The following is a 25,383-nucleotide window of genomic DNA, read 5'->3' on the forward strand; positions in this document are numbered from 1 at the left end:
CGGACTAGATGATCTGCTCAGGTCCCTTCCGACCCTAGAACCTATGAAACTATCCCCACAACATGCAGGATTTCTGGCCAGCACATGTTGAGCAACATTCCCTCTAAGGTGTAGCAATCCGTGAGCACACCTCTTTGGTCTGTGAACACGCCACTTCAGTTCTACCTCCCCCTTTCGCTAAGCCTGGATCCAGACTATGCTAAGCCTAATAGACTAGAATCCTCATGTAATGGATCCTCATGCAATGGATTTTACAATAAGACTTCAAACACAAGACTGGGGGTTGGGGAGCAGACCAGTTCCCTGGAGCCAGTAATGGGAAAATCCCCATCCATGATGCAGAAATCTTATGTCATGGTTAGACAAAGTGCTTTGGGTAACTGCTATACTTTACCCAAAGCACCTTGTCTATCTATGTGTTTAGGCAAACACAGTTGTAACCAGCACCCCCAAACTACATCATGGTTAGGAACGATTCCTTGCACCTGCTCCTTTTCCTCTGATGCAGACCCAGGTTCTGCATCATCCTGCTCTACCCCGCACACCTGAGATCTGGGGAAGCCAAGTTCTGCACGTGTCCCTGCTCCGGGAACGAGGAGACACATGGACTCCAGGCTGGGGAGTGGACCAGTTCCCGGAGTTGACAGAGCCCAGCTCCTGCCCCTGCCTCACCTCCGGGAGTGAAGAGGTACATGGCCTCAGGGCTGGGGAGTGAAGCAGTTACCCAGCACCTGCAGAACCTGCGCCAGCCCCAGCCCCCACCTCACCTCTGGGAGCAAGGAGGCATACAGCTTCGGGGCTGGGGAGTGAAGCGGTTTCCCGGCGGCAGACCCCAGCTCCCGCGCCCATAAGTGAGGAGGCACTCCAGGAATGAGGAGAGACCATGCCAGCACCTAGCCCTCACCTCGCTTTGCAGTGCTGCAGCCCAGCTCCCCCCCAAATAGGTGTGCTGTGTTAATAAGTTAGTGCATGGCACTGTATTAAATTGTTCATGGCCGCGCATGCGCACACCTTGAAGGGAAACTTGGTGTTGAGTCATCTGAACTACTGCCCCAGATATGGGTGCTAGAGCAGCTCATTACATGCTGCCAGCCTGGCTGGGTCCCTGTGTGCCAGGGTGCTCCAGCAACTGCTGCTGGGGCAGCAGCTCAGAGCAACTCAGCATATGCTGGCCAGAAACCCCACACACTGTAGGGAAGGTGCCTGTTGGGTGCCTGCCAGGTCATTTCAAGCTGTGCGCAAGCAGCCTAGCCAGCACGTGCTGAGTTGCTTCAGCACTCACCAGCCAAACAGCAGCCAAGAGTGACCCAGTCACCTGCCTGCCAGGCACCCAGCATGCTGTGGGGAGGAGCTGGCCAGGCATGTAGCAGGGAGGGACGCTGCAGGGGCCAGCCAGCTCAAGCAGCAAGGAAGAGGGACCCCAGTCAGCACACAGAAGGGACGGACCCCCCCCATGGACTGGACAGCAATGAGGGAGAAGTAACCCCTAGGGGCCAGCATACTGCAGGGAGGGACCTGACTGAAGTGACAAGGGAATAGCATGTGGCAAGGGACCCAATGCTCCAAACTACAGTAGGGAAGGATCCAGCATGCAGCAAGACTCCCAGCAGTGGCATCAAGGGATCTAGCACATGGCAAGGCTCCTGGAAGTAGAAGCAAGAGACCCAGCATAAGGCAAGGCCCTCAGGATGCAGTGGCAAAGGACCTGGCAGCAGCAACAAGAAACCCAGAACACATATCCTGATGAGAGATCCAGCACATGACAAGGGTCCCAGTATGAGCATGCCAGCAAGGAATATAGCACCCAGTAACGCTCCAGGCAGTAGCGCTGTGTGAAGTTTTGACAGCCGCTTCATTTCGGCGGTGTTTTGGGCAGTTTCAGTGACCAAACCACCAAATCTGAATTGAAATGGAAGGCTCAGAAACATCTCTGAAGTGAAACGAGGCATGCAAAATGTTTTGGATATGTTTCCAAAAGTTTTGGCGTTTTGGAACCAGGCTTGCAGGGAAACAGCTGTACACTGCTGCCCTGCCGCCCGACTTGGCTCCACAGACAGCAGAGATCTGCACCAGGGGTCTCCTCACTGCCGCTGCCCACCCTGTGCTGCCCCAGCAATGCAGAGCTGCACAGGGCAGGAAGCAGCATTGAGGAGACCCTGGCACAGAACCCTGCTCCCTGCAGAGCCAGGTCGCATGGCAGGGCAGTGCTGGTCACTGCCACGTGACCTGGCTCCACAGGGAGCAGAGATTCAGGGTTGCACAGGGTGTGCAGCGGCACTGAGGAGACCCCAACGCAGATCTCTGCTCCTTGTGGAGCCAGGTAATGCGGCAAGGCAGTGCTGGTCCCTGCCACGTGACCTGGCTCCTCAAGAAGCAGAGATCCGGGGATGAATAGGATGGCAGTGGTGGCGAGATGACCCTGGCATGGATCCAAGGACATTGTATAGCTTGCTGAGGGTGCAATCCATACAATCTTCCAGATAGTTACTGAAGATACTGAACAAAACCGGCCCCAGGACTGACCCCTGGCACACTCCACCTGATACTGGCTGCCAACTAGACATCGAGCCATTGATTACTGCCTGTTGAGCCTGACAATCCAGCCAGCTTTCTATTCTCCTTACAGTCCATTTATCCAACCCATACTTCCTCACCTTGCTTGCAAGAATGCTGTGGGAGACGGTATCAAAAGCCTTGCTAAAGTCAAGGTATATTATGTCTACTGCTTTCCCCACATCCACAAAGCCAGTCACTTCAACATTGAAGGCAGTTAGGTTGGTCAAGCAGACTTGCCCTTGGTGGTTGGGAGCAGTCACCATGGATTCATCTTCTCCTCCAAGTACTTAGAAATGAATTCTGTGAGGACGTGCTCCATGGTTTTTCTGGGGACTGGGGTGCGGGTGACTGGTCTATAGTTCTCAGGATTCTCCTTCTTCCCTTTCTTAAAGATGGGCACTATTATTTGCCTTTTTCCAATAGTCTGGTACCTCACCTGATCACCACGTTTTCAAAAAAAATAGCCAGCAGCTCTGCAATTACATCAGCCAACTCCCTCAGTACTCTCATATGCACATGCATCCAGCCCCATGGACTTATACACGTCCAGCTTTTCTAAATAGTCCCTAACCTGTTCTTTCACCACTGAAGGCTGCTCACCTGGTGGCACAATTTGGGGAGAAGGAGCAGGAGCTTGGGAGCTGACCTTGCCAGTGAAGATTGAGGTAAAAAAAAAAAAAAAAGCACTGAGTCTTTTTCTTATCCTGTCACTAGGTTGCCTCCCCCATTTAGTAAGGGACCCACACTTTCCCTGACCTACCTCTCGTTTCCAACATACTTTCAGAAACCCTTCTTGTTACCCTTCACATTCCTTGCTAGCTGCAACTCCAATTGCACTTAGGCTTCCTGACTTCACCCCTGCATGGTCAAGCACTATTCTTATACTCCCCCAAACTGTCTGTCAAAGCTTCCACTTCTTGTAAGCTTCCTTTTTGTGTTTAAACTCACCAAAAAATTCTCTACTAAGCCAAGCCAGTCACTTGCCACATTCGCTATTCTTCCTGCACATCGGGATGGCTTGTTCCTGCACCGCAGTAAGGTTTCTTTTAAAATGCAGCCAGCTCTCCTGGACTCCTTCCCCGACCTCACACTGGCCTCCCAAAGGATCCTGCCCATCAGTTCCCTCAGTCAAAGTCTGATTTTCTGAAGTGCAGGGTCCATACTGGTCTGCTTATTTCTTCCTTTTGTCAGAATCCAGAACTCAATCATCTTGTGGTCGCTGCTGCTCAACTTGCCATCTACTACTACATCCCCCACCAATTCTTCCCAGCAGGTCAAGAAAAGCATTGTCTCTAGTTGGTCTCTCTAACACTTGCACCAGGAGATTTCTCCAACACTCTCCAAAAACTTCCTGGATTGCCTGACCACTGCTGGATTGCTGTCCCACCAGGTGTCAGGATGATTTGAAGTCCCCCATGAGAACCAGAGCCTGTGATCCGGAAACTTCCGCTAGTTGTCTGAAAAAAGCCTCATCTACCTCATTCTCATGGTCTGTAGCAGACCCCCACCACAACATCACCATTGTTGCTCTCCCCTCTAACCTTAACCCAGTGATTTTCATCTGGCTTATCTCCAGTTTCATACTAGAGCTCTATGTAATCATACAGCTCTTTTACATACAGCACAACTCCTCCTCCTCTTCTCCCCTGCCTGTCCTTCCTGAACTATTTGTACCCATCCAAAACTGTACTCCAGTCATGTGAGCTATCCCATCAAATCTCTTATTCCAGAGACCAAAATAATACCAAATTAAAAATTCTCCTTGGGTGGAATTTAACTATTGAAGTGGTTATCTTCAATTCAGGGTCATCTTAAATTCCAGTAAATATAGTAATAATTGGAAGTTTGCCTTGAATTTGTCCCCTACCCACTACTACATCAGGGAAAATAAATCTGGGGGGGGGTCAGGTAGATGCCTTGCCCTCTGCTCCCCACAACTTCTTCACCCTGAAGCCTATTTCCTCCATACTATCAGAGACTGTCCCTGCCACACGACTTGTCTTTGCAGTGAGCAGAGCTCCACTGACAGTATGGACAGTACTCCTTAAGGACATGGTCAGACTTAAATGCACGGCAGGGTCCCCTACTCATGACTTGAACCCACTGTTTTTGTCAAGTCCTGGGATCCTCCAAAAATGTATACCCAAATGGGATGCAGGGCAACCTGGTCCAGCTCCACCATGGAGGGTGGGGCCATACTAATATGTGACAGGCTGAGGGAAGGGACAATAGATGGATCCTGGGTCAACTGTTTGGGGCCCCATTTGCTGAAGTTTGCCAGACATTTAAGGGTGGTATAGAAACAGGAATCATTGGAAATGGGAAACAAAGGTGCAGCTCCATTGTGGGCATAAAGAGGAAATTTCAATTTATTCAATGCAGTGACTCACTATGACTTGAAAAGAGTCAGTGCCAAGAGGGACTGTGTGCAATGGACACCAATATATATCCTATTCAGATAGACTGTACTAGCCAATCTTTGGGGTAGGTTGCCACCATTATGTTTGCCAAATACGGGCCACGTGTTTTATAGTCAGGCTCAGTGCTGACTGTATTTAATCAGTTTCATATCATGTTTCCATTACTGAGCACATGTTCATTGTGGCACTAGTTAAATAATAGACAATGTATACAAATATGAGGAGGGGGGGGAAGCTTGGCTTGTACTTCAATAAATAGGGTATAAATGGATCATCAGGATGGCTGGAAGTTGAATGGAATCCCGCTACAAGGGTCAGTCTTAGGCCCAGTGCTGTCCAACATGCTTATTAATTATTTGGATGCTGGCACAGAAAGATTCTTGAACAAGTTTGCAGACAAAAAAAACTGGGAAGGATTGTGAACACATTGGAGGATGGGACTTGATAGATTGGAAAGCTGGGCTGGAGCCAGCAGAATGAAATTCAATGTGGACAAATGCAAGGTGGTACAATTTCAGGATAAAAATTCAAAAATATGAATTCAAAATGGGAGACACCTGGCTAGATGGCAGCACTAGAGAGAAGGAACTAGGAGTCTTGGTTGATCATGGACTCAACAAGTCTGCAATATGATGCATCTGCACAAGACAAATTCAGTTTTGGGCTACATCATTAGAAGCATTAGATGCAAGATGTGGGAGGTGATATTCAACACTGCTTAGGCCTCATCTAGAGTGGCATGTACAGTTTTAAACTCTACATTTTAAAAAGGACATGGAGAAATTAGAGAGGGTCCAGAGGCAGGCAACGAAAATGATATAAGGCTTGGGAGGCAAGTCATACAAGGAGAGGTTGGAGATAGGTATGTTCAGCTTGCGGAAAAGGTGCTTAGGAGGGGACATGATAAGCAGTCTTCAAATACTTGAACGGCTGTCATAAAGAAGAAAACATCTCTTCTCGCTTGCTGCAGACAGTAGGGCATGGACCAATGGCTCGAAGTTGTACCAAAGAAGATTTACAGCGTATATCAGGGAAGAATTCTTCACTGTTATAACAATGAGATAGTGGAATTGACTGCCTAGGGTAGTTGTGGACTCTCTATCACTGGAGATGTTCAAGAAGATATTCAACACCCACTAGTCAGGGACGATCTAGGAATAGCTATGCCTATATTTCTATTATGGGTATTTATCCATGCTTCTGGGCTTTCCTGGTTCATGCATGAAGCCAGGAAGGAATTTTTTCCTCCTACATATATTAGGGGGTTTTTTTAAAGCCTCCCTCAAATGCATTCGTTGGGTGTTGGTTGCAGCCAAGACTGGGGATATGGACTGAGGTGTGCCAGTATTCCTGCTAGTACTTAAATGTATAAGTTCCTAGCTAGGAGGGTCTTGCCCCTCTGCTCAGGGGAGACCAAATGTCATATTTGGGGTCACGAAGGAATTTCACCCCACGGCAAAATGGATATGGACTGTGGGGGGTTAGTCTCTCCTCTGCAGCAAGGGGTGTAGCCCTCTTCCTACAAGCTCTCAAGAGTATATTAATAGCCACTGAAGCAACAAGATGTTGCTCATAAAATCATAAAATGAGAGACAGAATCACATTGAAATTATCTTTTCATAAGCATTTAGTAAAACAACATTTGTATTTCCTACAACATCTCTAAATTTGAAGTATTGCACATCTCTTAATTGAAAAAAATAAAAGCTTTTCATAGGTTATGAACACAACAGGCAACCAACATACTATTTACTGAAATATGCATCTATTAACTTAAAGGCCTCCTATAACTAGTTATAGCCTTAAAGTAAATTTCCATGAATGCTAAAAGCAAGTGGAAAGTTGCAAGACAAATTACGTACAATGCAAAATCTCAATTCATAAAGAGGCAATAACGGAATGTATTTCAAGTAGTTACAGGCATAGACTCCTAGAAGACATTATATTTAAAGTGCAGTCAATGTTTTACTGGACCAATAAATTGTAACATGCCATACATTCAAGCACTTTATCACTTGTTAATGAGCCACAAAAATGGTGACAAGGCCTCAAAAATGTTACTTGTTAAATGAAGAAGATCTTTATAAGCTTCTTTGTATTGTAACTTAATTTGAAATTATGGTATGTTACACATAGGGTGATAATGCTCTGCCAAGTCCTCCATCATACCAGCATTGACTGCTGCTCCCCACAGTCCTATTCACCCTTTTTCCTGCAAAGGATCTTTCTGACTTATCTTGAACTCTGCTGCCCCAGGGTACAGTAGCAGACATCATTACTCACCACCCCTCCCCTCCCTTTTACCAATGGGTCTTCAAGGCTGTTTTTTTTAAGAAGCCATGTAGCACCTCCCCCACTGAGGGTCATAATGTAAACAACATTATCTGCTTTACTCGCACACTGCAGGAATCTGGGAGAGGGGGAAGAAATGGAAAAAAGAATTTGTTTATACAGCTGCCAGGACATGATGGGGAAAGAGGAAAAGCACATATAGAACAGCATCTTAAAAGCGGCTCCAGAAGCATTTTGCCACACTAATCTTCCCTGCCACCCTGCCTTTGCGCATCTCCCATACTCTGCAAAAGAGTCGGGGAAAGCAGCTCCTTCACCCAGGACATGCCCAACTGCTGGCTGGTGAGCTCTAAGCTTACTTCTCATTAGCAGCACAGCAGAACACAAGAGGATAGGAACTCCCATTAACACCTCTCCAGCTCCCCCTTGCTAGCAAGTGCTGGCACAGCCAGGTCTCTAGGCACTTTTCCCCCCACTCCGGATAGCCTGCCCTGTGAAAATGAAGAACACTAAGTTTCCATCAAGCAATATTATCTGTCAGGGGCCTTAATGAATTTCACAACTCTACTGATAAGAAAACTTCTAAACAATACACCTCATCAGGTATGATAAAAAAAGCCGACTTATTACTGAAGCCCTTATTTCTAAGCATGGGTGATGTGATAGCATTTTAAATTTTAAAATGCTTTGATTATTTACGTTATACTGAAATGGAATTCTCAGCTAGAGTGAAAAGATACTGTATAGTTAACAGTACACTATTCTCAGTTTTGCAATATTTTACAGTCTGAATGAGTGAGGTCTTCTACTTGCATAATTATTGTATAATTACCAAACCTAAAAATCTTTTTTACTATGACTACTATATTCTCAGTCCTCACCGACTTCGGTAGCTAATTTTCTAAATATTTGCCAGGAATAATAATGATGGGAGACTCGATTTCTAATTTCTGCCTAAGCAGAAAGATTAAAATGTTACCAGGAAAACAAACATTAAAAATGAACAGGGGGAGGAGGGGAGGGGGAAAGAGGCAGAGAAATGAATGAAGAGAATCAACTCTCTTAATCTTCTTTCTGAAAGGCAAGCATCCAAAAATCCAACACGAGTAAACATGGATTTAATATATATACACATTTAACAACCAATTTATGATTAAAAAGAGGGGAACCTATGCCATATAGTTTTTCAATCCAAAAGATTAAAAAGGTTGAGAAAAGCAGTTGCGTATATCTTTAGACTATTTTAGTAAAAAATAAAAGCCCTGGGAGTCTTAATCTAACATGCCATTATTTTGTTAAGTAGTAAATTATATACATGAGTAACAGCGAGGCAAATCATACTACATATGCCTCTTCATTTTTAGACTTTATGCACTATCCCTCTAAAGTTACCAAAAACGTCTAGTGTAGTAAGTTGCTTAACTTAATTGTTCATTCCATACCTAATTTTTCCCTGTTCTGTCAAGTCTCCATCACTGTGCAATATTGTTGTTAACAATCTCAGAGTAGAGGTTCCTGATTTACTATGGTTGTTCTTCATTCCCAGTAACCATCGAACCATCATTTTAATTGCCTGGATCTGAAAGAAATGTTGATAAGTAATAAGAGTCAATTACTTCCTACAAAAACAACTTCCTGAAATAATCGCTACAGCAGCCTAATCATATAGCAAAATATCTCTCAATACTTTTATTAAAGAAAGAACACAACGCTGCTAAAGATAGGAAATAAATATGCAAACTGTCAGGCATGTTTACCACATTTTCTGAAGAGTAAATAAACATAATTCCTACAAAAGAAAGCAATTTCTCATTGAATGTTTTTGTTGTTTTTACAGTAGGCAAAAGTTTAAGAGAATTTTGTTAATTCTTTGTCACTAATCATTAGCATCTGCTCTTCTGTGATATCTCTTATTTTAATTTGCATTACATCACATCATATATTTATTACTATACAGAATCCTGAAACCAACACAAGACAAACTATCCATTTAGTTTTTGATGGTTTGTGTACCTGCACATATACACCTGCAATCTTTACATACCATGCCTCCCACCTGTGAAAGTATACACAATGATACATGAATTCTTGCAATAATTCATTATACATGCAATACGAGTTTTCACATATTACTAGAACCAGATCCTGGAAAGATTTTTTTAAAAAGACAATACACCTCAAAACCTACCACACTGTCATTCTTTTACTGAACACAGCAAAAATAATCACCTGGGGCCAGATTTCCAAAGGAGTTCAAAACTCAGCAGTTGCCATGAAGCAAAGAAGAATTCCACCTTCTTTCCTGCTACTGAGAATAAAATGTGAACTCTTGGGTGCTAAGGTCTTATGAAAATCTGATCCTTTCTCCTTTAAGCACATTTCATAGAAACTAGTTATTGTGGCAGTCATTGAAAAATCTGACAAATAGGGAATATTTCATAGATTTCATAGACATTAGGGGCTGGAAGGGACCTCATGAGATCATCAAGTCCACTGCCAGAGGCAGGAAGTCTGCAGGGATCAAATGATCCCAGCAAGATAAACATCCAAATGCCTTCTGAATGAGTCTGGAGTAGGCACCTGCACCACCTCTGGGGGGAGTCTGTTCCACACCTTGGACAGTCAGACTGTAAAGAAATTTTTCCTTATAACAAGTCTGAATCCACCTTCTAGAAGTTTGTAGCCATTCCACCTAGTTTTCCTTTGGGGAGCCCTGGTGAACAAGTTTTCTCCTAGATCCTGATGCACCCCTCTTATATACTTACAAGAAGCCACCAAGTGCCCCCTGAAACTCCTCTTCGCCAGGCTGAAGTGTTCCATGTCCTTCAGTCTTCTCCTCATACAACTTGTTCTCTTGGCCTTTGATCATATGGGTGGTTCTCCTCTGGACTCTCTCAAGCTTATACACATCCCTCCTGAAGTGGGGGGCCCAAAACTGGATGCAGTACTCCACCTGTGGCCTCACTAAGGCTGAGTAAAGCGGGAGGATAACTTCCTTGGTTTTGCTTGAGATGCATGGGTAGATGCATGCCAGAGCTTGGTTTGCTTAGCCCGCCACAGCATCACACTGGTGGCTCATGTTCATCTTGTGGTCAATCAAGACCCCGAAGTCTTTTTTAGTCATGGTGCTTGTGAGCATAGCACCACCAAGCCTATAAATATGATGCTGTTTTTCCTCCCAAGGTGGAGTACCTTGCATTTCTCAACGCTGAATGTCATCAAGTTTTAGTCCGCCCACTTTGCAAGCATGTCCAGGTTGGCCTGTATCCCCAACCTGTCCTCCACAGCTTAGTGTCAGCCACGAACTTTGCCAATCTGCATCTAATGCCCAAATCCAGATCATTAATGAAGATACTGAAGAGTATCAGCTTGAGCACTGAGCCCCAGGGGACTCCACTGGTAAATCTTGGGCCACACTGATTTGTTCCCATCAACTAGCATCCTTTGGGTCCTGCCACAGAGCCAGGTCCCCAGCCATCGGACCGTGAGATGGTCGAAGCCACAGGTCCCCAGCTTGGTCATGAGGACATCATGAGAGACCAAGTCAAAGGCTTTCTTGAAATCAAGACGTAAGACATCAACCTTGTCTCCCTTGCCCAAGCAATGCTTCACCTGGTCACAGAAGGAGATGAGGTTGCTCAGGCAAGACCTTCCAGTAATAAAACCAGGTCTGACTGGCAAGAATGAGGGGAAAAAAAAAACCACTTTATCACCTCAAAGAAACAGAAATCTAACCATGGGGTCCCAGGGAAGAGGGAGAATAAGGCTTTAGAAAACAAAACAAACCAAAATTACCTATCAATAAAATTTAAAATGAAAATTAGCCATCTAAAACTAGGAAAAGACCTCTTTGGTAACTGAGTCCAGTCACATGGTAGCATAAGCAACCACACTGGACATTCATTTATAACTTTATCAAACCCCATCTTAAATTCACTCAGGATTTCTAATTAATCCTTGAGAAACTCTGCTAGTGACCTTCCTTTTTCATAACAGTTTTAGATACAACTTGGTTCCCTGTTATCCAGTTTCTTCCCCATGAGACATTTTTTCTACTGATCCCCATTTCCTTTGTCTTAACTAATTGTTTTCCATGAAGCTGCAGCTCAAGAAAACACTCGGAAGTCCGCAAAGATTAGACTGGGGTGGACAAAATGCAGCCCACAGGCTGAATGTGGTCCACAAAGCCATTTTATCCAGTTTGCGGGGCCCCTAAAAAATTTAGAAAATTAGTATTTATCTGCCCCTGGCTGCTTGTCATGTGGCCCTTGATGACTTGCCAAAACTCAGTAAGTGGCCCTCCGCCTGAAATAACTGCCCACCCCTGGATTAAACGCACAGCCCCTTTCTCTAGAAAAATCTGCCAATTTATTAAAAGAAAGATACTACATTTATCTGGCACAATCTATCTTTTGACAAACCAATGTTGCCTTTCAGTGCATTTTTCTTTTAGCTCCCTTTCTTTATTCTTTCCTTTAAAATTCATTTCCAAACTTTGCCTTCAATCAAACTAATGAATCAGATATGCCTGGCATGGAGATTACAGTGACCTCCCAACTTCAAAACTGAGAGTTCTACTTCCGTTTCCAAGCTGAGACTTGCCATTCCTATACATACATCTGAATTGGCCTTCCTCCTTTTCGTACATTAAACAAACACCAAGGATGTCCAACCTGCATGGAGTTAATGGACAGCCTGCAGTCTTCCGCCCAGCTGTCATTCCCCACACTGGTACTCTTGCTGTGGTGACAGCTGCGGTCCTTATGGACAGGGCACCATAGCCAGAGGTAGTTTGGTAAGCTCACTATCTAGGCAGCAGGGCAGAAATTTAGGCTGCCTGTGCAACAGTGCCAGCTAGGGAGGGAGGTGGGAGCAGGAGGGACAGACAACTTGTGCTGCTCACATGGCAGCAGTGGCAGGGGTTCTCCAGCACCGCCATAGCAGGGGGATGCGAAAGTGGGCTTGAGCTCACTGTATGGCAGTGGCCAGGGTAAGGGGTTTAAAGCATCACCATCAGCAACATAGGGGTTCATGCTGCTCACGCAGCAGCAGTCCTGGCACAAGGCTTGGAGACTTTTGAACTGAGCAGTATGAGGAACCTGGACACACTGGACAGCCTGTTTTACACCATTATCCTTACTGAAAATAGAAGCAAAGCATTAACTTAGATTTGGGGCCACATATCCTTAATCTGCATTTCATTCTCACTGCACAGTAGCATTTACGCTTTCGTTTTTTTTCTTTTTAGTGATATAGCTGAAGAACCTTGTGGTATTTGTCTTCATTCCTTTGATCTAAATCTGCTTAACTTTTGGCTTTCTCATTTTATCCCTTCACTCATCTGCAAGATAATGAAGCTTTGATGATAAATCTTCACCTTCTCTACCCAGTTCTTCACTGTCTCCAGTTACTCATATCATCATTTCTGATGGATATCAATAGAGTTAGAATGTCAATCCTTCCCTAGAGGTATTGTCACCTTAATTAGTATGTTAATTCCAGAATTTTTTTCCACTTTACAAGTAACTTTAAATGACATAATTATGACTGGTTTGTAATGCACAAACACAAGAACTAAGGCTGCAGATTGAAACTTTAAATCTAGCCTTTTCTAGCGTTTTGAATGCTTGATATAGCCACTTAAATTACTTTTCCTAACATAAGAACTTCTTATATACAATTTGAGAACCTTCTCTCTAAAATATAGAAGTAAATATTAAGTGCAAATTTAACAGCCTCTCCTGGAAGTGATTTAACCCTCTCTCAGGAGAAACTTAATTTCTGTATGAGGTCTCAATCAGTTGAAAATCCTGTCTTACCTTAAATCATCGCTAATTCTTCTCTATTTCTCCTCTTTCCTCATTTTGACCCTCTACCATCCAGCTCTGAGAATCTCCTCTATTCACCCTCCTATACTTTACTTCTTCCCTCATGACTGTATCATCCCCTCAATGAATCACCAATGCTCCTGGCATTGAAGTGTTGTCACTGTCCTTTATAGATGGACTCCAATGAGACTGAATGCAGGCAAGTATCATAACACTGGTTTATACTTGGTTGATGTTTGAATGTTGCTCACTGAAGCCACAGGGCCTAAGGATCTCCTTTTGAGGGAAAGGGTCAAAGATCATAGTCTGCATAATATCCAATAAAAACACAGAAGAGGCACATATATCATGCGAGTTAGGCCCAGCCCTAAGCTATACCAGCTTTGATACCCTTACATTAGGCTTTGCAGCACGATATAATGAACCCAACAGATCACATGAAACAAACTTATAAATGCATATAAATCAGCAGAGTTACAGAAACATAGCAAGTATATTCCAGTAGGCTGCCACCAGATCTGTGCTATTAGACAGCTGAGTTTTATTCCCAGCTCATAAATTGTCAGTAAGTTGTGAGACATTACTTAACAACATTGTGGTCTTCCAAAACTTAATATGAATCAGTAGAACAGACAAGATCAGAACTTTAATCCTCTCCAGGAATTCTCATCCTAATCGCACGGTGTAAAGACAGGATGGGTTCATGCCTCATATAATACCCTGAAAAGGCTGCTCTGACATTCCCATGTTCCTGTTACTACAGACACTGAGGCAATAACTGGTCTGAGTTTCTGCTTGCAATGCAAAATATACTGTAGTGACAGGAGTTCTACCTTAAAATACTCAAGATTTTAGTTGTGCCAACAAAAAAAAATCAAACAGTAACTACATAAATTATGGAAGAGAAAAACCATTAAAAATGCAAGTAAAATGTTAGAATATACAGGAACAGAACAGAAACAAATAAAAACATTTTTGTTCCATTACATAAATTCGAATATCCATCCTGATAATCCTTATGTATTATTTGGAAACATTTATTACTGATATCTGTCAAAAAGAATTCTAGTTTAGATGGACTAATATGATCTAGCAGCCATTATTCTACTTCTTGTACAGTATTGCACTGAAGAATTACCTTAAAATGCTTACTATTTGGTGGCTGCATTTTGTTTTGTTTTGTTTCGACTGAGGTAGTATCCAAAAAATATGCTAGCTACTTTCCAAATAAACAAGACATAATCCTAAAGAGGGATTCTGTATTCTTATTCTCTACTTACCAATTTTCACGGTAGCAAATTAAAAGACAATAGCTTACATTACATACTTTAAGATCTAAGTTTAGCTAGCAAATTTATAGAAACCAATTTGATACCTAAAAATAGTGGAGTAAATAATTACATAAAGCTGTAAAGTACTTTTAAAAATATTAAATATTGGGCTGTACAAAGAACACATCACTGGGGTCAAATGAGAGATTTACTTAAAAACTAATAATATAACTTTGGTACCAGAGTATACACATTAATTAGAACCACTTACTGATGGCAGTAAACACTAGGCTCTCAAGTCATTTTACAATCCTGCTTTCACTTGCTAACTGCATCCTAAATAGTATCTTCTTTGGGCTACTGGTTAAAAAAAAAGATTGCTTTCATTCCAAATCTTTTAAAGATTCCAATCTTTTAAAGAAAGATTTGTAGCAAATTTGTTGTTGGGTTATCCAAACTAAAAGAGCTTATTGACTACTTTACAAAGATTTTTGAAAACCAAAAGATAATAGAAACCAAGGAGCTTCAAAGCCTCAAACTTCACCTTTAGTTAGTTAGCTTTTAATTGAGAAATAGCTGCTGTTCATATTTTTTTAAAACAAGCAATCATCTTATAATCACAGTTAGACATTATGCTATGACATACAATTTTACATTTATAACTTGTTCTATCAAGCCATACAACTGCAGAGGTTGTACAAAATAGTGTGGAACTAATGTCCCACTTATCTACTAATGAATTTTATACCAAGCTCTAAAAAACTGAAGCATTAAGCAGCAGCAGAGTGAGTTAAATATAAAAAAAAGTTAAACAAGATTATGAGGAAGAAGAAAAGGGAGTTATCATAATGCCTCAAAACTCCACATTTCAACAAAAAGATTACTAAAAAAGGAAGGAAAAAGTGACTGTTATAATTAAGTCTCATCATGGGAGAAACAAAAGATGGAAGAACCTAGTATCAAGCACACCAGCTACAGTAAGGAAAAAAGTAAGCCTATACTGCGATGTAACTGTGATGTTCAGTGAACATTCCATCTTTAGAAAAAGAACCAAACTGGAGAAGCAACAAAGGAAAATTACAAGACCATATTACATGTTAAAAGCAAAGCAAATACTGAAGTTCAGTATGGTATACATATACCTAAACTTATTTGCATAAAAACAAATAATTCTGTAAATCAAATTGGACATCCTGACCGAAGGCAAAATATCCACTTTGATGAAATTTTTAAGTTTAAAAAATATTTAAAATGTCAAGATCAAGGGGCAAATCTAAAAGAAACTAAGACCACTCCCCACAATCATTACTGGCAGTTTTAGCCAATTCCAGACATCTTTAGATCCACAGGACATTTTTTCCCTTTCATGTATATTTGTGAATCAACAAGTTTACTCACCTTCACAAGCGTCTCAGGAGACACTTCTTCATCTGGAACCCAAAGTTTAGTCGTCTTTTTGCCTGGAAGCTAAATTAAATTTTACATCTTGTTACACTAAGATATTAGTTTTAAGAGAAGGTTTCTGTATACCCATTTTAATTTGTAAAAGAAGAGGGAGGGGGAAAAAACAGCAGCAGTCTGAAGTTAACTGTACACCTTTGGATTACCAACACCTTTACTATTCTTGCTTTAGAGCATAAGCCATGGCTGTCCAGCTTCTAAGAGGCCAGGGGCTAAACGCTCCATGGGCCACATACCATTGGCATAACATTTTGATTTTCAGGGATCAAAAGATCTGTAAAAGCATTCATACAAAGTTACCAAATACTGGTTGGCTTATTTTCAAACAATACGTTATACCCAAATAATATATATCCCCAAGTAGAACTGAAGATTTGAGCGCCACGCTCCTGTAAAGTATGGCTGTCAAACTTGGCCAGCCCCATGGACTGGCCAAGGATTAAAGAGGGTGCATGGACTGGCCAAGGACCAAATGGGGTGCCTTGCAGGCTGGATCTGGACCTGGTGGCAGAGCAAACAGCTCATGCTCTTCTTTCCCCACAACATATGCCCTCCCCCTTCCAAGAGAGTTCCATACCCAGTAAGTTCCCAGGCACTCCAGGAATCCCACAGACTGAATGAAATGGCTCACCCACATGGCAAAAAATGGTAAAGCCGTAGCCTCATTGAAATAAATGACAAAACTCTATGTTGCTTGAATCAGCAAGGACTGCATCCATTAGATTTAACAGGAGCAGGCAGTCACTTGCTTTGATGCAACAATATGAAAAATTACAGATCGTGTCTCATTTTCTACAGCCTACTCAAAGACATGAGCCACAACCTCAACACCTCTTTGTTTTATGCAAACACACAGAAGCATGTAAGTCACTAATTTTCACTGCTATACTAATTTATTACTTACTGAATACATAACCTGCAGGATCCCCCCACTCCCCTCCCCCCAAACACGCACACAATCTTTCAAAAGGCAGCACATCTAGTTAAAGTACTCACCCGGTCATTCATTAGCAAGTCCTTAACAATGAAGGTGGCTACCAAAGACTTTAAAGGAGCAGCAAATTGATCAGGTGCAAGCAAGGCTATATGGCCAATGGTAACCAATGGGGTAATGAGATGTTCAAAGTTGCTTAGATCAAGGCTCTTATGCAATGGCTAAAAAATAAAACAAATTAAGATTATATCAATTTATCTGTCTACCCACATTAAGAAAATAATTTTCCATCCTTTTCCCTCTGAATAAATTCTATTAAATTAGTCTATTCAACTTATCGATTCTGCTTTTGAAACAACATTCTCTCCCAGTGAGAGGTAACAAGTCTTGCAGAAACAATGAACTCATTAGATTAATGGATATCATTTCTGTATTGTTAAACTTAAACAACATAAGTGGATTACTTATTTAAGAACCACTCATGTAAGTATGTTATAAAGGACACCAAACACAAAAATGTTGCAATCATAATGTAATTTTTCTCTAACTCATTGTCCCCACTCCAAGTCCACACTAAACTATTTGCTAGGAGCTGCCACACCAACTTTACATTTTGGCTCTTCTATTCAACCTGAACCTATTCAGCTTTAAAAGGACCCGTGCCCTTTAAAAGTACCTCACCTGCACCAAGGGCTACTAATTTAGGATTAAAAGGAGAAAAGAAAGATTTTTCCCAATTTAATTACTTAGTTCTAGAAAAGAACTTGTGTCTCAGGTTAGCTATCACTACATAAATTTGTTTAAACACAACTATAAAAAAGAAAGAAAAACAAGAAAAGTATAAATATAATTGTATCGTATAAAATGTAAGAAAAAACAAAACCTCACCCAGTCATTTTCATTTTACCTCAAATATCTGTGCAAACTGTGTTTCTTTGCTGGAAAATATTGCATGAATGCAGTGAATGGCATATTTGGCCTGACGAGGTGGCCCTTTTTTAGCTTTATGATGCAAGACTGGAAGCAATGCTCTAAAAACAAAAACAAATACATCTTTTAGATTTGGAAATCTGCTTTCAAAATACACAAAGGCAAATGTATACATACAGAACTCTGCAAGTCAGAAAATTTATCAAAGTGTTGCAATTTTGCTAATTTCTTTTGAAAAATAAAGACCAGAAGCTATTCTGAAGAAACACTTTTCACAAAATAGTTATTGAGGAATTCAATTTCTTTGCCAGCACTTCAACATTTGTAGAGCCAGACAATGTGAAAGAACATTTTTCCAGCACTATATGCATTTCATAACTTGGGAAACAAATTAAGGTAATTACAAGTACAGTAATATAATCTAAGCCTGGAAACAGATATTCAAACCCCTACTAGAGAGTAAAAAGAATCTGGACTCAAAACAGATATTGGGTTTATGGCTCACGGTCACTTAACAAACATTGCTACTAATCTCCCTGCATTTCATGTAAAATAACTATCCTCTCCTTTCTTGAATGGTCTCACGCTGCCACCAGCTAGATTGCCTATTTTACTGCACTTCTGTCATATAAGAGCTCCTGATAATAACTCTTCACTCCTATTCAAAGCCCTCTTCCATCCCTCCAGGCAGAATGCATATGCATGGAGTCCTCTCTCTGCTACTTAGCTCAACTTGTGTCTGCCTCCTTTTTGTAGACTTGAGGAAGGGCATGTGATGCCTAAAAGGACGTCCAACAGTTCTCCCAAATATATATTTGGTCCAATAAAAGATATCACAATAATCTTTGCCTCTTGTACACTGCCTGCATCATCACTGACAACAACACTTCTACCCTACTACAACATGAGTTTAAGACAAGTCAGTCAACACTACTTTGTACATATTATTTGTATTACTTGTACCCTTCATCAGCTAATGCAGTTAAGATTACTTAAATCGCTTTGCTGTGCTTATTAAAACCCTGAGCATACATAAAATCTTTGAAGTAACATTTTGCTATAAAATAAAAGGATGATTAATACTGCATTATCCATGGGTAAAACCAATCACTTCTAAAATCCAATACAATTTAAAACCTTCCTCAAAACAGAATAATATATCCAACTCACGATCTAATGTGAGGAAAGTCTTCTTCAATTTTACTTCCTGTGTTTTTGAAAATTTGTAACGCAGCTTCTGCCACCTTTTCATCATCCATTTTCAGGCAAGCCAGAAGGGACTCAAAAGTTTCAGCAGAATGGAATGAAATAGGGTGGGTAAAGGAGAGTACCTGACAAGCAACAAAAATTCACACATTAGGATTTTGGGGGGGTTTTGTTTGTTTTTTAAACACCTCTTTTTAATTCAGAAATATATGAAGTGCCATTTTCACTTGCCATATCTGAATCTCTAAAACACATTGCTGTTTTTGGCCAAGTAACTCTACTTCTTACCTTCTCCCCTGACACTCAGCAAAGATTCATCGCCCTGAAATCCATACATTCCTTTTTTCCTCTACTAATTATCCTACCAATATTTTATCTGGTCTCATTTTCAACATCCAACATCTTTTGATTGTGTACTACTTATCCCTGTGCCCAGCAGACAAGCCTCCAAATATGTTTCTCTCAGTCTTTAAAACCTTCTGAGCTTTTCCTCTCTCACATGGCAGTTTCTTTTTTCTCCCCCAGTCGCCTTCCTTATGCATTCAGAGGCAGACTTTCTCCTATCCCAAAGAAATCCCTTGTTTCTGTTAAACTGCCTCATGACATCTTCCTGTTGAGTGAACTCAAAACTTTCTCCCTTTCCACCTAATTCTTCCTCTGCTCTGCTGTAACTAAAAGATGAGCACAAGAACTCATCTTCTTTTCCAAGCTACTCTTCAATTTCCTTGCTACCTTTCATAATGCTGACTATCCCAATTTCCTCTTGTAACCCTCTTCTTTTGGGTTTCTGCAGTTGTTCTTAGTCCCCAGCCTCCTTTGCCAATCACCTCTTCAGTTTTATCTTCATAGTCACCTCTGTTAATAATCATTTAATTCTACCCTTAATCCTACATTCTACCTCTAATCTTTTTCAACAGCCTGTCTTAAGTCCTGACTTCTGCCTTTGTCTAGATGCACAAAGATCTCCAACCAATTCCTTTGAACATCTACAGCCATTCCTGCCCATCCCAAAATCTCCATGCGAGTAAACCACTTGGCCTTAGAGAACGCTGCCAGATCTCTGGATAATCTGGCTAGGGTGTGCTGATGCCCTTGAAGACTATCGGATTGGTGCATTTTAATTATCTGAACACAACTGAGTTTTGGGTACCCTATGAGACATTTATATAAAGTTACACTGTTTACCACTGTATATTTGACTATCATAAACACAGTACAAATGAAGCATATATTGTATAAGCCATGTGGACCAATGTACCCTTACACAAATCAGATATAACAAAATTAAGGGGGGTAAAAATTCTGTAATGTTTTAATTAAAGACATTTTTTATAATAAATTAAATGAGATTAGTAAACCACAAAGTTATCAGACTTTACTCTTCTGCTCCATGAGAATAAGAAAAACAGAAGCCTCTCTCCTATTTTTGTATAATAGCATTCTCAATTAAAAAGGCAACTTCTTGTACCTTTGGCAAATTATGCCAATATAAATACTATAATACAGAATTACATAAATTAAGAATGAACTAGAAACTGGATCAGCAAAAGGTGGGTTCTTGTTCTAGTGAAATTAAATGCTTTACTATTCAACTTTTGACTCTAAAAAAATCAGGTTCCATGGGGTGAGGGGGAAATGGAGAGGGGTACATGCATAGGCAACTCACTATTATGTATTTATTCCCTGAATACAAAAATTTATAGCAACACAATTTTGTACATGTGCTAAAAGCAAATGCTCCAGTACGACTGACTGTTAGCATGCACGTATACATGGGTGCATGCAAGAATACTCAATAGGAAAAAGAAATAAAATTTAGATATTAGTAATGCAAACACAAGAAAATCCACATTAATACACCTTTAGCACCTACACAAACTTCAAAAAATACTTGACTTTCTGACACACTTTTCTTTAAAACATTCCACATGGGTGCTACTTTGTTATAAGATAGATGCATAGAGGTATACAACGATTTCTGGGAAGTACTGTGGCAAGTCCCCGAAAAGTCCCAAGTTCTTTGGGATAACTCCTGAAAAACCTATAATGTCTGACAGCACTATGTAATTAAATTATATATAGTTATTTTAAAAATAAGTAAGGTGTGCTAGCTACTCATCAATAAATATATAAAAGATACTTACCTTAAGCAACTCAAGACCTGCCCTGATTGCTTGATCAGTCGGAACACCCTCATCTTCATCATCCGCTGTTCCATCTATGGACTTGTTTACTTGCTTGATAAGGGCACTGAGAAGAAGAAAATATAATGGACCCTTATACATATAAATTTGCTCTGTGGAAGTAGCATAGTGAACTAGTTCAAACCACAGAAGATGGCTCCAGTTTGACAGTTTTAGCACAGTTTAAACTCCATTTAGATATTCTCTAGGCTAATAATTGCTGCACCAGTTAAAGGGCCCTGGACTGTTCTGTAAACAAGCCTTTGTAAAAAAAAAAAAATTGGTAAATTAATCTGCAGATTCAGGTGAAATTCAGAGACTACTTTAGGAAGAAGTTTCAAGTGGGTTCTAAGGGTCACCTTATCCACATAAAAGTTAGTATAAGAAGAATCCACTGTAAGAGCTTGGTTCTTACCAATCTTGCTGTTATAGGAAGCTGCCTCCCAAAGAAAACCTTTTTATGAACAGACAGAATAGCAAACTAATTGTCATGGCTGCCCCACCAAGGACTTGATAACTATGTTCAGACCCCGCTACAGAACTGGATCCCTTGCTTGAGGAAAAAATTTGCACCACACTTAAGAAATCTATGGAAAACCAGGTAAGAGAACACAGGCATGCCCCCAGTTGGTGGGTGATGAACCAGTGGGGCTGCAGAGTGAATCTAAATCAGAGATGACAGGCAGATTGGCTTTGGTTTGCTTAAGCTCCAATAAATGCTTCAGAATGTTAGTAGTACAAGATCACTGGGGAAAAGCATCCTTTGCCTGACATCAGAGGGAGAGAATGAGGTTCATACTACTAGGTAAGAACACTTGAGAAGTGTCTTTTTGCTTTGCACAATCTTACTCTCCCTGCAAGAACCCTTAAGCATCCAGGCAATATGGTGAAGAAAGTGGAGCCTTGGGTTAAGTAGTCTACCTCTCCAAACAGGTCTGGGACTAGAGATAATACCCAAGGATCCTCAAGGACAGAAGCAGGAGAACCTGGTACCAAAACTGTTTATGCCACAAAAGGACTAGGATGATAACTAAGGACATCTTTACATGTGCTGGGGGGGGAGGGGGGCTTTAATTATAGCGCCCACAGCATCTAGGGTATTCAGTGTCTCACGTTTCAAATTGGTGGCAGGGGTGCTTTAACCAAAGCTTGTTCAATGAACTTTAGTTAAAGTGCCCCTGCCACCATTTTGAAGCACAGAGACACTGAATACATATGCTGTTGAGGCTGCTGGAGCATGGTAACAAGCATGCTCTCCAACGCGTTCTAATCAGAGTGTGTCAAGCAGATGTCACGGGCACGTGTATAGGTGCCCGCAGGCTTCACTTTCCACAGTTCCTGCCACGTAAGAGGTGCTCACAAAAAAACATACAGCAAGTCTTTTGACCATAAGATTGTGTGCACATGTAATAGAGAGCCTGGATTGAAGCCTCGCCACCACAAAAGGTCCCATACTTGCCGTTGAGCCATGTCACAAATAGGTGTATTCCCAATTAACCCCATCTGTGAAGAGGGACTGGAGGACAGAACTACTAATCTTCCACTCGTGTTTGATGCAGATAATTCAGTTGAGATACTCCACCAGTTCTGAAACCCAAGCAAGTGTGCTGCCAATAGCTAAATCTGGCGATAGATGAACTACTGCTACAGACAGACCACTTCCTGTGCCTCCCTCCTTATCGATGTAGAACAGGGGTGAGGGCCAGATCTGGCCCCTGGCATTGTCTCATCTGGCCTGCAGGTTTCCCTCCAGCTCTGAAAATTTGGCAGCAGGGCAGTGCTCCCCTGTTGCCAAATTTACAGACCCATGAGAAAACCCATGGGTTAGTGTGGCCCTGAGCACACAGGGTGGCACAGGGCTTGAAAACCTATGAAAAACTATGTAAGTTCAACTCTCAAACAGGAAGGCTTTAAATCGGCACCAAAAGCAGATGGCGCTCGGCATCTGGCAGCAGTAATAATGCCGATGATTGGGAGAAAATAAATAGCCGAAGACATAGGGTTCTGTGGCAAGCGGATCACTCCAGGGCCTGTAGAAGTACACAGGGAAAGAAGAAATATATACCTGAGGCCACTGGCTTGTTAGTCAATCACTGCTATAAAGAGTGGTAACACAATGACTGGATTTTTCTCCTTGCCAGTACAACAAAAAAGCAGTGGCAGAGACTCATGCACTTACCCTACACAAAATCCAAACAGAAACTGAAGTCCAAAGTGAGAAGAAGAGATCACCCTCTATTGACAATGCCAATGCACTAGCACTTGGCATTCTAGGAGAGCAAAGCCAGCTTAGTACCAGGTTGCCTCAAAAAGTCACTCATAAGGGGGAAAAAAACCCCCACAAACCCCCAGGGAAGCTCCAAAAGGAGCTAACAAGAGCTGGGGCAAGCCATTGAGGAGTGATGGGGCAAACGGACTGTCACTAGGAGAGTTGCATCACTGGGGAAACAGATTATACCCAATGCCCAGTACCAGCAGCTTAGCACCCCATGTCAACAGTGGTTCAGGTGACACAGCAACCAATTGGACAGATCCACTGCATTCTCCAGGGTGCTGGTGTAAGCTATACCTAGAACCTTAAGCACCTGGGAGTCACAGAGCCTGCCCAGGGACTCTGCTGTGTCCTCATACAACAAGTGTCCACCATTTGCAAAGCAAATTAATCCAGCATGCTGCTGAGCTCCTGGTTGAGGACCTACCATTGAGTGGAATCTGAAACACAAAGGGCAGATTAAGCTACTGGTGCTAAGTGAGGCTAACATGGAAATATGGTGACAGGTCGAGTACTTGGCCAAGGACTTAGTTCCTGGATCTGAAACCAATCCCATAGCCTTATTTATTCAAAGCTTCCTCTCTCTTGCTCTGGATCCTTAATTTAAGGGACTAACAGACATATCTATTAGGGGTGTGGGACTGGTTCTCAACTTTTTTTGTAACAGGACCGATTTGTAAACATTAAAGGCCAGTCCTGACCCAGTAAATAGTTTAAGTAGAAAACAGTCCCCTAGCCCTGCTGGTGCCCCTCACATCTGACCCACTGTCCCCCACCCTCAGTGTGTGAAGCAGGGGGCAGGTGTGTGGGACATGAAACTCTGCCAGCCTGCAAGGGAAAACCCATGGTTTCCCATATTTTTCTTCTTTAAAGGAGAACCCATTTTTAAAGTTTGCTCACAACCCTTTCATATACTATTGCGCCCCACTTTTGGGTCACAACCAATGAGTTGAGAAACATTGTTCTAGAGCAGGGGCGGGAAAAGTCCAGCCCGCAGGCCAGATCAGGCCCACATCAGACTATTTCCCAGCAGCCCCTGCCCATATCACTCCAGCCAGTTTCCACAGAGATCCCAAGAGTGGCAGGGCTGTGATGGCCCCACAGTTCCTGGAGCTCCATGAAGACCATCCAGAGCAGCGTTGGCAGAACACACAGATGGGTAGGGAGCTGCTCTGGGGCAGGGGCTCAGATTTTGTGGCAGTAATAGCGCGCGGAGGAGCCAGGGCACAGCTGCGATCCACTGCCCGCATACTGTGGGCACAGGTGTGCAACGGATTGCAGTACTACCCCAGTCTCCATGGAAACTGGCTCAATTGACACAGGCAGGGGCTGCTGGGACATGGAGTCCAGCTGCCAGCCTGATCTACCATTGCGCCCACTCTAATCTAAAGAGTATAAACAACCGCCATTGCTGCTTCCAGGAGGAACTCCTCTTCTACTGGCAGGGTAAGAGCAAAACCAATCCCTTTACTCCAAAAAAGGTTTGGGAAAGGAAAGAAAATTGGTTAAAATTAAATAAGATGGGCAAAAAGGCAGGAGTCAGCAACATTTTGGGGCAGAGTGCCAAAAACAGCCACAACCTCAACCTGTAAGATATTAGTGTGCCATGGCAGAACACAGAAGTTATGACGGGCCTGAACCTTGTTGTGACAGTACAGCCCTAGCCCATTCCTTAAGGCACAATGCCATGCAGAATGTCTTCGCATGCAACACACTGGCACATGCCAGGGATTGTCAACTCCTGCAGTAAAGTAAGAGGTAGAGTAAGAATGTGTGGGTACACATTTACTTGAAGGAGAACTTGGAGGTGCAACAAGTGTTTTAAATGGGTGGTTGTGGCTGTGGGTGCGTAAAAATCAGATGGCCTAGGCTGACTTTTCCCACTGCTTTCAAGCATGCCAATTGTCAAATCTTTTAATGACTTAATGTGCCCATGTCCTGTCCTCCCCTGCCTACCCACAGTTTCATGTCAAGAAAAAAAGATTATGCAGTATATTTTTAAATTAAATACATCTGTGACTCAAGGACTT

The 25,383-nt window shown here is 42.1% G+C and overlaps 1 protein-coding gene across 3 annotated transcripts in view; it reads right to left on the reverse strand.

Annotated features, from left to right (window-relative positions):
• The window catches only part of PDS5B (PDS5 cohesin associated factor B), a 156,675-nt gene that overhangs the window by 38,315 nt on the left and 92,977 nt on the right, over nt 1-25,383 (reverse strand). For all 3 annotated transcript variants that reach the window (XM_019530089.1, XM_019530090.1, XM_019530088.1), the window contains exons 18-23: nt 21,043-21,148; nt 18,863-19,023; nt 17,670-17,793; nt 16,825-16,983; nt 15,766-15,834; nt 8,711-8,847 (exon numbers count right to left, since the gene is read on the reverse strand). In XM_019530089.1, the coding sequence (XP_019385634.1) occupies nt 8,711-8,847; nt 15,766-15,834; nt 16,825-16,983; nt 17,670-17,793; nt 18,863-19,023; nt 21,043-21,148 (756 nt within the window). The remainder of the gene's footprint in view (nt 1-8,710; nt 8,848-15,765; nt 15,835-16,824; nt 16,984-17,669; nt 17,794-18,862; nt 19,024-21,042; nt 21,149-25,383) is intronic.

This window comes from Crocodylus porosus, unplaced genomic scaffold (assembly GCF_001723895.1).
Source record: "Crocodylus porosus isolate Cpor-Errol unplaced genomic scaffold, CroPor_comp1, whole genome shotgun sequence".
NCBI lineage: Eukaryota > Metazoa > Chordata > Crocodylia > Crocodylidae > Crocodylus > Crocodylus porosus.